This window comes from Falco rusticolus, chromosome 8 (genome assembly GCF_015220075.1).
Source record: "Falco rusticolus isolate bFalRus1 chromosome 8, bFalRus1.pri, whole genome shotgun sequence".
Lineage (NCBI taxonomy): Eukaryota > Metazoa > Chordata > Aves > Falconiformes > Falconidae > Falco > Falco rusticolus.
In genome coordinates this window covers 49,767,413-49,779,983 of record NC_051194.1, presented here as the reverse complement: position 1 = coordinate 49,779,983, position 12,571 = coordinate 49,767,413, and the positions used below count along the sequence as shown (strand labels likewise).

At 38.3% G+C, this 12,571-nt stretch overlaps 1 protein-coding gene across 18 annotated transcripts in view; it reads right to left on the bottom strand.

The window, feature by feature from the left end:
* ABI2 (abl interactor 2) overlaps positions 1 to 12,571 on the bottom strand; it is a 71,737-nt gene that overhangs the window by 22,760 nt on the left and 36,406 nt on the right. For 7 of the 18 annotated variants that reach the window (XM_037398774.1, XM_037398777.1, XM_037398780.1 and 4 more), the window contains exons 3-4: positions 11,718 to 11,894; positions 7,978 to 7,995 (exon numbers count right to left, since the gene is read on the bottom strand). The exons of 5 other annotated variants lie outside the window; for them this stretch is intronic. In XM_037398774.1, the coding sequence (XP_037254671.1) occupies positions 7,978 to 7,995; positions 11,718 to 11,894 (195 nt within the window). The remainder of the gene's footprint in view (positions 1 to 7,977; positions 7,996 to 11,717; positions 11,895 to 12,571) is intronic. 6 more of the 18 variants (XM_037398776.1, XM_037398779.1, XM_037398783.1 and 3 more) reach the window with 1 other exon arrangement.

Here is a 12,571-nt window from a genome sequence, read left to right as displayed (position 1 = left end):
AGATAAAGGCAGTTATTCCAGGCTGCACTACTGAATGGTAAATTTGCAAAAATATTTTTAAATACTCTTGTGGTATTCAAAACCAGCGTTTATCTAATAGGACACAATTTAATGTAATTCATGCAGACATGCAGAAATCAAAGTAACCTCCAAATATGACCCATTCATGTTCTAATTTTTTCACAGTATGGTATGAAAAAAAATTAATATAATGTTTATTGTTATTATTTATGTATATGTAAACAGAGAAAGAAAGCTATATAGAGAAAAATACACGTATGTGCTTTTTCCCCCCACCAAACCTGTAGCAATTTGATCTTCAATAACTGATAAATAAATGGATGGGGAGAAAAATATTTAGCAGTGATGTGATGTAACTGCAGTTGTTCCTTCCCCCTCTTTCAGGTTAAAATACTTATGAAGTAACTTCTATATAAAAGAATTTACTCAAACTTCTATAAAACTCATCTATATTCCCGATTGATCAACCTAGGAACCATAGGAATCGGGGAATCATCTAGGAATCAGGACGTAGATTAGAGTGGTGAAAACCCAGCTAGAACTCAGGCTGGCCATTGCTGTGAAAAATAAGAAAAAATGTTTTTACAAATATGTTAGAAACAAAAGAAGGGCCAAGGATGATCTCCATCCTTTACTGGATAACATTGCCACAAAGGACGAGGAAAAGGCTGATGTACTTAATGTTTTCTTTGCCTCAGTCTTTAATGGCAAGATCAGCTTCCCTCTGGGTACTCAGCTCCCTGAGCCAGAAAGCAGGGATGAGGACAAACATAATGAAGTCCCCACAGACCAGGAGGAAACCGTTAGTGACCTGCTGCTCCACTCAGACACACACAAGTCTATGGGGCCAGATGGGATCCACCAGAGGTTACTGAGGGAGTTACCAGAGGAGCTCGCCAAGCCGCTCTCCATCATTTACCAACAGCCCTGGCAAAGCAGGGAGGTCCCAGAAGACTGGAGGTTAGACAATATGATGCCCGTCTACAAGAAGGGCATGAAGGAGGATCCAGGAAACAACAAGGCTGTCAGCCTGACCTTGGTGCTGGGGAAGGTTACAGAGCAGGTCATCCCAAGTGCCATCATGCAGCATGTGCAGGACAACTGGGGGATCAGGACCAGCCAGTCAGCATAGGTTTATGAAAGGCAGGTCCCACTTGATGAAGCTGGTCTCCTTCTATGACAAGATGACCCGCCTAATGGATGAGGGAAAGAAAGGCTGTGGATGGTGTCTACCTGGACCTCAGTAAAGCCTTTGACACTCCCCATTCTTTGGCACTCCAGCATTCTGCTGGAGAAACTGGCTGCTCATGGCTTGGACGGATGTACCCTTTGCTGGGTAAAAATATGGCTGGACAACCGGGACCAAAGAGTGGTGGTGAATGGAGCTACACGCAGCTGGTGGCCGGTCACAAGCGGTGTTCCCCAGGGCTCAGCGCTGGGGCCAGTCCTGTTTAATGTCTTTACCAATCTGGACGAGGGGATTGAGCGCACCCTCAGTATGTTTGCAGGCGATACCAAGTTGGGTGGGAGTGTTGATCTGCTGGAGGGCAGGAAGGCTCTGCAGGGGGATCTGGACAGGCTGGACCGATGGGCTGAGGCCAGCTGTATGAAGTTCATTCAACAGGGAGAAGTGCCGGGTCCTGCACCTGGGATAAAACAACCCCACGCAACACTACAGACTTGGGGAAGAGCGGCTGGAAAGGGCCTGGGGGTGCTGGCTGATGGCCAGCTGCACATGAGCCAGCAGTGTGCCCAGGTGGCCAAGGTGGCCAACAGCATCCTGGCTTGTATCTGAAACAGTGTGGCCAGCAGGGCCAGGGAAGTGATCGTACTCGGCCCTGGTGAGTTCTACTTGGCACGGTAAACTGGCGAGGCTGCACTTCAAATTCTCTGTTCAGTTTTGGGCCCCTCACTACAAGAGCAATGCTGAGGTGCTGGAGTGTGTCCAGAGAAGGGCAACGAAGCTGGTGAAGGGTCTAGAGAAGTGTTATGAGGAGCAGCTGAGGGAACCAGTGTTGTTTAATCTGGAGAAGAGGAGACTCAAGCTCTCTAGAACTGCCTGCAAGGAGGCTGCAGGCAGGTGGGGGTCAGTCTGCTCCCCCAGATAACTAGCAACAGGAGAAAAGGAACTGGCCTCAAGTTGCACCACCGCAGCTTTAAATTTTAACAGGCTGCCCAGGTGGTGGAATCACCATCCCTGGAGGTATTTTAAAAAAGACATAGATGTGCTGCTTAGGGACATGGTTTAGCAATGGACTTAGCAGTCCAGGGTTAACGGTTTGGCTTGATGATCTCAGAGGTCTTTTCCAACCTAAATGATTCTGTGATTCTATAAACAATTGTTACCAATGTAGGCATTTTGCTTATCTGTATACAGCCAACTAAGTGTAATTCTCTCAATGCATGCACCCTTACAGGAATCAGCACATGGTCTCCTTACTAGCTCTGATTTATGAATGCTCAAATTATTGCTTAGACACAGAGATATTCAGCAAACCTAAGTAAGTATGCTTACATCCCTTTCTCTGATGTTGCTGTCACGCTCTATTTCACAGTGTTATTTCCAAAACCTAAGTCTTGCCTACTGCCTCCCCTCCCATGCAAAAAAAAAGAAACAGTGCTCAAGGCATTAAGAGTATTTGCAAACGTCCTTAAAGGCAAAATACTCCTTTAAAATTTGACTATAACAACTTGCTTAAAAGCCTGGCAATATTTAGACTTGTAAATTGATAGATGTTGAGAACAGTGTAAAGAGTAATATATTCTGTATTGTAGCCCACTGAAACTTGACTCCCTGGCTTTAAATAATCCCAGTACTATCACATTTTCAGTCTGTTGGGAGGAAAGGAAAACCAATTGTTGGAAGCGGTTGGATTTTTTTTGTCAGATTCAAAACCAGATGTTTGGATTTAGTTGTGCAAGAGTACTTTGCAATGTCAATTTCAGAGAAAATTATTTTGCACAGCATTATGAAGTCCTTTAAGCCAACTCTAAGCAACAAGAAATCTAAAGTTAATTCAAGTGAGGGATGAGGTAAGCACTGAACTACAACTATTTGAAGGGAAGAGGGAAAGTGTAAAATGAAGTATATTTTATTCTATACACGGAAAATTAAGAAATAGCACAAAATCTGAATTATTTTTTTTTAAAGTTGCAGCACCCCCTGTATTTCCTCTTTAAGACACCTGTTTCACACACCTACCTGAGTTGTCCAAAACACCCACAAACAAACAAAGAACTCACCTTAATGAAACATTTGCTGCATTGTCACGCTGTATTTCAAACAGCACATTAAGCCCAGTGGGGCAGAGGTTTTGCGTGTCTTTTGATGACAGCAAACTCAGACCAATCTGTGTGCCCCCGAGTAGTCCATTTAGGTGTTGTATCCAACTAAGCTATTGTTTCTGACCACATGATGTAACCACTAACAGTTACTATAAAATTTCATGTATTTCACCATAAAGAACCTTAGCATTTGTATACAATCATTGCAGGAAGAAAAATTAAGTTTTAGGCTTCCACTGGGCTAGAGCTACATAAAAAGAAAGAACAGTAGAGATGGAAGCTGCAGTGCCATCACACAGCATACAGTAAGAAGTGGAAGTAATACTTGCCTGACTAACGCAGAACTCTAGAGACTGCTAGTTACTTTCATTAACACTGCAAATAAACATATCCTTGACACAGTTGGGAAGAAAGCTTTAGAAATGTGGGCAAAGAAAAAGGGATCCTTTTTTAGCCAAGAAACTTCAATCCCAAAGAAGCCATCCTTAAGAAAGGCTAAACTGAAAGATGGGAAAATGGCACTGACAGTAAGCTTAGCTTCAGTAATTAAAGTTTACAGGACTGTCTTAAATCTGACAGGATCGATGGCTTCAAGATCTGCTACTGTAAATTAACAACCCTATCTGAATGACATCCCCTTTAACTTGTGGCCAAATAAGCACAGAAGAGCAATGAAGAATATAAAATTATTCCAATAGTTCTAATAGAAATTAACAGATGTGTGGAAATAATATCACAGTTACAGACTGCCTTGAGGAAAGAAAAAAAAAAAAAAGAAGAAAATTTAAAACTAAGTTGCAACTTCAGTTAGATACAAACATTGTAACATTTCCAACTGTTCCCTTATATGATGACTTCTAGTAGGAGTTTAAAAAAAAAAGAAAATCCATTAATGCCCCCTCTTGCAAAACTTTATTGCCTTTTCTATTTTGCATACAGTGTTGTAAAGATAGTTTCCATATGCAAATCCTCATCCACACACACACACACCTTTCAAACTTCTGAAATCCAAAGCAATCACCAGAACTCAAGGTCACATTTGCTTTTGCTGTCAAGTTTCAAAAATCCATTTTCTGGAGTAAGTTGGTATTTGCGAGAAATTGCATTGTTTCTGATAACATTTCCCCTAGCTCTGCACAGCTGGAACTATCCAGATGCAACTAATTAAATTAGACAGTGAAAGCAGAGGAATGCATCAGTCTGTTGGTAGTTGACTGCAGGTTGCAGGACCCCACAGGTTTGTGGCTGTTGTAGTTAAGAGCTTGCAAATTCTTTGAGGAAAATCTGGCAAAACAGAGCCTGCAACCAAAACCACAAAGGGGTATTGCTGCCCTTTCTCACAACTGCCAAAACAGTTCACCACTGTCTAAAAAAAAGAAAAAATTAAGAGAGACAGTAAGTAATGATTTGGGCACAAAGCTCAGGGGAAGAAAACCCAAAAATCCCCCACATGACAGCTGACTGTTCTAAAAGCAGGAAGCTAATCCTGTGAACAGACAAGGAGTGCACAGCATCTGCACAGAATGCATGCAGGGATTTTTCCCATTTTTTTTTGGCCTCTGTTTAAAAAGGGTACAACAGTATTTCATCCAACATTTTCTGTATTGAGCTACAGTGTCAGCTTACAAAGGTAATGTCTGATGACATCAAGACATGATACGGAACTGACTAGAGGCCTTAGAAAATGATCATTAAGGACTTATTTGTCCAATTTCTAGTTTTGGCAACTAGTTCTTCTTAGATCCCAGTGATTAAATCACCTTCTTATGGTCCTAAAAATAAGACTGAGTTTCCTTCACAGTTACATTTTTACAAACATTTAGAAGATTGAGCGTTTTTAGCACACCACTGTATAAGAAATTTGTAGTGAAATAAACTGGTTAAAAGAGAGAAATCCTGCAATCTACTCAATTCAATTCTTGGGAATGTTTTCATGAGTAAAACAATTCACCAAACAAGAAATGCTGAAATACACAGTTGGTCAGATATAAGAGCTAGACACCAGAAGTGAAAAAACTATTTGCACCAATGCACTGTGTATTTACGTGGCTGTAAGGCACTTACACGCAACAAAGATTTCAATCCACATTTTTACTGTTCTGAAGAACATCTCATTGTCAGGTCAGCTACCAAAACAAAGGGGTTTGTTTGTGTGAAATATCTGCTATCCAGTTTTTTTGGAGAAAAACAATCAAACCTCAGGAGGAGCTACTTCTCACAGCCAAAACTGGACTCAGATCAGAATTTTTTAAGTGGTGCTTTATGGTCACATTGATTTTCTAGAACTTTCAGGATGTCACAAGAATCATCTTTTGGCCAAAATCTAGTAAGAAAAAGTGTCCCATCAGCAATGTTCCATAGATTATATTCAGATACTTCAGGCCGCCACCCAACCTTCTGGAGCAATTTTACACCTGGCTCCAGCAAAAACAACCTAAGGCTGAATGAAAACTACCTTCCCGTGCCTTGTCTAACTAAACCATATGTTTGTCAGTTGATAAACCAGTTGATAGGGAAGTGAAGTATCTAAATGTCAACGATGCCTTGGCAAATGACAACAAGTATAAGGTTCAGCAAGTGGAATTACTTTTTTTCCCACATCCACCTACATAAAGTAAATGAAGAACCAAGTCTGGTAAATACAAAAAAGTTTAAACAATGTCATTTTCAACTGATTTGTTGACAAGAGATGCTACAGATACTCCTCTGACTTGCAATTGGAATTTTCTTCTAAATTTGTTTGAAATTTAACTACCCAGACACAAGCACAGTTAGGCAGTTTAATACTGTAACTTATATAGTTATAAGTAAAAAACTGAGGTTTCTTTGCAGCCATGAAAAATAAATGCAGGGTAAACACTTCAATCTATTGTAATTGAAGTAAAATCATTATTCACACAGAACCAGGGTTAGTAGCCATCTTAAGCTTTCTTCTTTCAGGCTGATGCACAGTGACTATAGTGATACTTAAAGAATAAATTAAGTCCACTGAGAGGTGCTGCACTTTGCCTTTTTTTTTTAGATTATTTTTTATTAAACTCTCATGGTTTGGCAGTGAGAAATTGATAGACATATTGTGATTTCCTAGATCAAATTTCTGATCAGGTTAACTCTAGTAAAAATAAATATTTTAACTGGTGTTATAACAAACAACCCATTAAAAAAAAAAATCTCTGAAAAGCCTCTTATCACCACTGCAGATGATGCACAGGTATGGCAGTTCACACGTAATCTATAATTATACAATTTTAAATTTATTATAGGCTGGTCCTTACTTGTTTATAACTGCAACTGTAAAGAACAAAAAAAATATTGTATTTGCAAACTGGTTTTTTTCAGCATTAGAAGTATCCATTTTGAGTGGACAGAAAGAGCCAGGGAGGCGATATGTTTTGCAATTTTCAAATAAAAAGCATTTAAATGCTACATGACTTGAAAGACTGTACCTTGCACACTTAGGTAAAACTAAATTTCAAATTACGTGAGAATTCTCTCATTTATTAAACATTTTCCATTGTGATCAGATGTGCTACATACACTTTACTAAAACTACCATCTGGACAATTCCATAGAAACATCACTGGGGTATCTACAGTAAATACCTGGGTTTACAAGCAAAATATGCAGGTTTTTCTTTTAGCTTTTCCCGTCATGGAAAATACTTAGCCATGAAAAATACTTCACATCAACTTGAAACTTCATTTAATTAACATAATCATACTACATATTAGTATTTTATGTTCTAAAATACAGTTCCCTCATTAAAACTGTGGCGGCTGCTACTAAAAAATTTTTGTTCCCTCTTTCTCCAAACCAGTTGCTCTTCAGAAGGGTGATGATATCACAACACTCAATAAAGGCTATAACCTATCTATTAATTACTGTGCTATGAACTCCAACACAGTACCATCTAACTTCATTTAACTGCTTGTCTAATTGATTCGATGCTTTTTATTGCCACTTCTGCAGCCACTAATGCTAGTAACATTTAAAACTCTTTATGATCCTTGAGAATTTGACATACTTCAGTCTGAGTTCTTTGATGCACTATTCCTTTAATATTCAACTAAATCACTTAGCTAGTTGTTTAAGGGCTATTAAATATTTTACACATCTATAAAATTTGTGAAAATTCCCATATGAGTGTCTCAGTATTTAAACAGTGCTAGTAGCTTCTGAAAAAATTAATGATACTGCAACTTTAAAAAATAATATACAGATTTGAATTTGTAACGCACCTTTGAAGCTCATTATCTGAGCAATCTCACACTGAAACATGAATCCAAATCAAATCATAACTTACACCGTATATAGTATAAAAAGAATATTACACAGGGGGAGGCTCATATTCAGCTCCTATCTGCTCACTGCATCTTTTTGTCCACGCATGGTTAGCGTAACATTCCTCCCCTGTAAATGATGTGGTAGTTACGCTGAAGGCAGTCAATATTTTGCCACATTTTCAAAAGAACTGTGCTACCTTCCTTACATAAATACATCAATTTATATCACAAAATATTTATCTGCAATGAAATCATTCAACAGAAGGTCTGACACAGGAGGGAGAGTGGGTGTTGTTTTAAACTATCAGTAACAATCACATTAATCATCTCCCCGTGTGTAATAGTCTTGGAAGAGTAAGAATGGAAATCCAGCCCTGGGGTTTCTTACCTTAAATCTAAGCAACCACTTAATGCATAAATGGAGCAAATAAAAGAGGTAAGGAAAAAAAGCATTGAAAGGTTAGTTGGAACTTCAGGATATGAAGAGAAAGGAAAAAGAAAGAAAAAAGTTAAGCATTCAGCATTAACAAAATAATGTATCAGTAGATCATAGAAAGAGTGGTTAAAGCAGAATGTGTCATGAACAGAAGATTTTCAAGCTGAAACTTTTAATATACATTGAACACAAAGCTTGCAGTTTAACACCTTAAAAACAATGCTCAAATGCTTGTACACTGTTCACTCAAGTTCTTACAGTGCTAACAAAAAATCAGCTTTCAGAATGGATCATGAGATCTAGATGGATTAAGTTCAGAGATTAATTTATCTGAGCTGCCAAACAGTAGCCTTACCGCTACCCTGAGCTCATTTAAATTGTTACATACATTACCATATTTAAAACTCACTGAAACAGAAGTCTCTAGAATATTATGCTAATATATGTTCTTCCCTAGACAATGCTGTTAGTTAACTCTTAACCTGATGCCACAAGATCTAACAAAGATAGAGGCAAATCATTACATATTGTAAGTAGTACAGCACTCTATATAGATACTGCACCACATATCAGTATTTCCTAAACCATATATTAAGACATTAACTGACAGCAGAACTAACGTCAAAAAGCTACCACTTAGGCTTTAAGTCCTACATCTTAACTGGCACAATACCACATATCTTCTTTCCCCATAATATTTTTTTAAGAAATACTAGTCTTTCCATATGAATATAATTTGATCTGTTTTCAGTTCAGCTAATCTAAACATATCATTAGATTTCTTACACTTTTTGTAACACCAAACATTAAATATGCAGAATCTCAACAGTGGAGCTGCCAGAGTAACCACTCTGCTTGATCCCCTTAGAAGAGACCCTAATGTATTAAAAAAGAAACATGACCTGATTTATTAGAAAATCTCTTGTCTTTGAGTTTAAAGTTCCACAAATCTATTAACTAAAATGGTCTCTGCTCATACAGCTACACTGGAAAACCAGGTCCCTCTGCACAGGCCAGAGTGGCCAGTTACGTTCAAGGGTCCATGAGCAAAGACCTTTCCTCAGCAGCACTGCCTGGTAATTACAGTGCCTTAATACACCGCTTCAAATGGATCAAACTTCTTATTTTCACTCTCTTGACTGAAGAACTCTTTAGAGGGAAGGACAGATTGGAAGACTTTTTAACTCAGGAAACATGCAAAAATTGAAAGCAAGTCTCTTCCACACAAAAGGTTCTTTAGATTTTTGCATCATTGTAGCTTCAGGGAGGGAAGATGCCGAGGGACTGCTGGAATGATAGAGTGGCACTTGACTTCTCTCTCACCTATTAAGAAACCATATTGTAGAGCACCTTTTCCTGCAGATGGTATTCACTGATGCTTCGAATTTCTGAATGGAAGGAACAGGTGCTCAAGAGCCTATACTACTTCTCTCAACATGGCATACTGGATTTCTTGGCCAAGGATGCTCCCTTTTTCTCCTATATTATTCTCTGTTCAGTTTACCATCTTTCTCCGGGGTTGCAATGAATGCCTGTGGTATTAGCTCTCTGACTGTCCTGACAATGCATAATTCTGGGTCCAAGTACTAGAGGAGAAGCTATATAGCAGAAAAAGCAGAAAGACGACAAAGAATGCAGACTGAGGCACCCTGATGTTAACTGGAACTTTAATGCTCTTTATGCAGTAACTCCTTCTGAATACTCATTTGAAGGGACAATGCCACAGCTCAAGCAATAAAAAGCTATAAATAGGCAATTTCAAAGCTACTACCCCTTCTCTTTTTTTTTTTTTTTTTCTTGGTTTTCCAGCCAGAGATCTAGTAAACTAATCTGTAGTTACTCAGGCAGAACAAAACCAACAGGTTCATAAGCACAACTGACCGCCTTCTTCCCATCAGCAAGACAGTGGTTCTTTCTCCTGTGCTGAACACAGGATTAACCTGATTGGAACATATCTATGGATATCCAGACAGCATGATTTCAAGTTCTCTGCTCTACTGTTTCACAAGTATACAATGCTTTTTTCGTTCTCTAAATAACTATAGTACATTGTAAATATCCTTTGTAAGATGTTTCAAGCATATCACAAGCATAACAAATGGATGCAAATACACATTTGAGTCATCATCCATTTGGTGAACCATGCTCTTTCAAAATAATTCATCGCATCTCAATGAGTATGATTCTGCTACACTGAGGTAAAAGAGATACCAATTACAGTGGTTTAAAGCCAGTGCAGAGCAATTAAAAACTATTCTTTAATGAGTTCTAAAATAATCTCCTTAAAACAAAAGTGATTATTTAAATATGAGCAACAACAATCCTACAGGCTAATATACTCCATCCATATCCAGAAAGAGTTCTGCTGACCTGCATAAATTCAAGATTTATTAAGACTTCGCAGTACATTTTAATACAAGACTGATAATAATTTCCTGGTCAAAACTGTAGTTATTAATGCTGGGGTTCTTTGGTTTGGATTTCCAAATCAAACTCACAGACTCAATTGTCTTTTTAAAATCTTTTTAGTTACAAACTGAAGTTGACTCTTCTGGTAAGAAATGGGGAAAAAAGACTTTCTGTTAACAAACAGGATGTTGAGAAGACCATGAGTAAAATTTCTTAGTAAAGATATTTAAATTGCACTGTTCAGAATTTGAATTTTAAGAGTTTGGTTAAACATTCTATTGCCACTTGAACAGCTATCCAAGCAGACAGTTTCAATTGAACAACATAGATAACCTAATGCAGTTAGGTGTCAAGCAAAAGGAATTCTGGTGTACTTTGCCTGTAAGAAGCATCTTACCTTACTGCTACTTAGCAGGGTTTACAGATTTTTTAGTTTGTCACGTAAAAATGGCACTGCTTTGTGTTATTTACCTTTCTTCTCCTGGAATTTTAACACTGTCAGTGTTCTCATTTCCCTATTTGTTTCCCTGGCAGCACAAGTTAACAATGAGTTCACACCTGCTAAGACCATGTTTACGTTCAGGATGTGCTTTTAAAAATGCATATCTAATCTCACACATGATATTACTGCTTTAATGTGCACTAACACTCGCATACAACAGCCACCAGTTATGCCTCAGTCTGATCCTTGCCCTGAAATTCCTCCTTTTTTCCTAGTCTTAAAAGGGAGAAAGAGCTAGCTGGCTTCGAACTTGGCAGCAATATTCCCATTCTGAAACCCCATATGGAACAAAAGTTGTAGAAAACCCCTTTTAACAAAGCAAATCACAGGATATGGGTATAACTGACTGACAGAAGAAAAGGGACCATGTAATATCTCTCATGCGAACCCTTTCTTTGGGTGAGCTTCAAAGTAAACCAGTGGCAATTACAGCTGGATCATACTTTGTGGTGCTAAACCAGGCAGAAAAGTGATCCCTGGGAACTGATTCAAACAATAATAGCAACATCACACAAGTAGGTATTCAGAAGCATTTTAAAAGGAGAGACCCACAGCCCTGAATATCCTCAGAAATAAGATTCAGTGGGTTTGCAAGGTTTAGAAACACTGGGGCAAGGGAACTGGGAGGGGCAGCTGCAAATTGGACAACTCCTCTTACATTTATAGACATACTGGCCAGGCAAGGAGAAACTGGTATATTACCATGAAAAGCATTAGGTTATTTTGAAAATATACAAAGACAATGAATTTTCAGTTTGGCTGTTTTAACAATATCACCTACCTTCACTCCATGTCCAATATCATCTAGAATTGTATAATCAATAGGTTTCCTGATGTAGCGAACTGGTCGCTCCAAGTTAGCTGGTGCAATGATTTTGTGAGTTCTTGAGGTGTTTTTGTTTGTAGTCAAGATACCAATTTCTCTTCTAGCAACTTTCTCTTTGTGAATGTCCACCGTCTACAAAAGACGCAGTGTATTTACTAACAGTGGTATGCATTTGAATACAGAGTCAGTATAAAAAAATAACTGAATCAGTTCCAATGTTTCGAAGATCTCTGTATACTGTGCTAAACACATCACTACATAGATTACATCATCTTTGTTTAATTTGCTGTTGAACTCTCCACCTCTAAACCCACATTAATAGCTACGGGTTCTTTGCATTTTCTGTTACTCTCATTCTTTCCAGTTCAGCAAAATTCCTTCTCCTTTCCGGTCTTAGTTCCCATTAATTTACTGATACTGTTTTATAAGATGCCTTCAATTATCCCTTTTAATTTTACAATTGCTCTCTAAGCCCATCTCTGAAACAGGGTCCAATTAGATGGAAGTGTAAAGATACCTTTCCAATGTTAACTTTAATGACCAGAAAAATAAACCATAGGCAGGTTTTATTATACTATAAAACAGTTTGCTAAACTAGGACTGGTAGTCATATGACAGAACAAAAAAATTCACTCACAGACAAATCAACAAGGTATTTCAGTCATTACAAAACACTCCTCACAAAGCAATCATTAGATTTTAGAAGGTGCCCAGTACTAATTTAACCACAATAAAGCCAGTGGTTAAGCCCAGTGCTTTCACTTAGAACACCTAAGGCCAACACTGAAAACCTCTCCCTCCACATATCA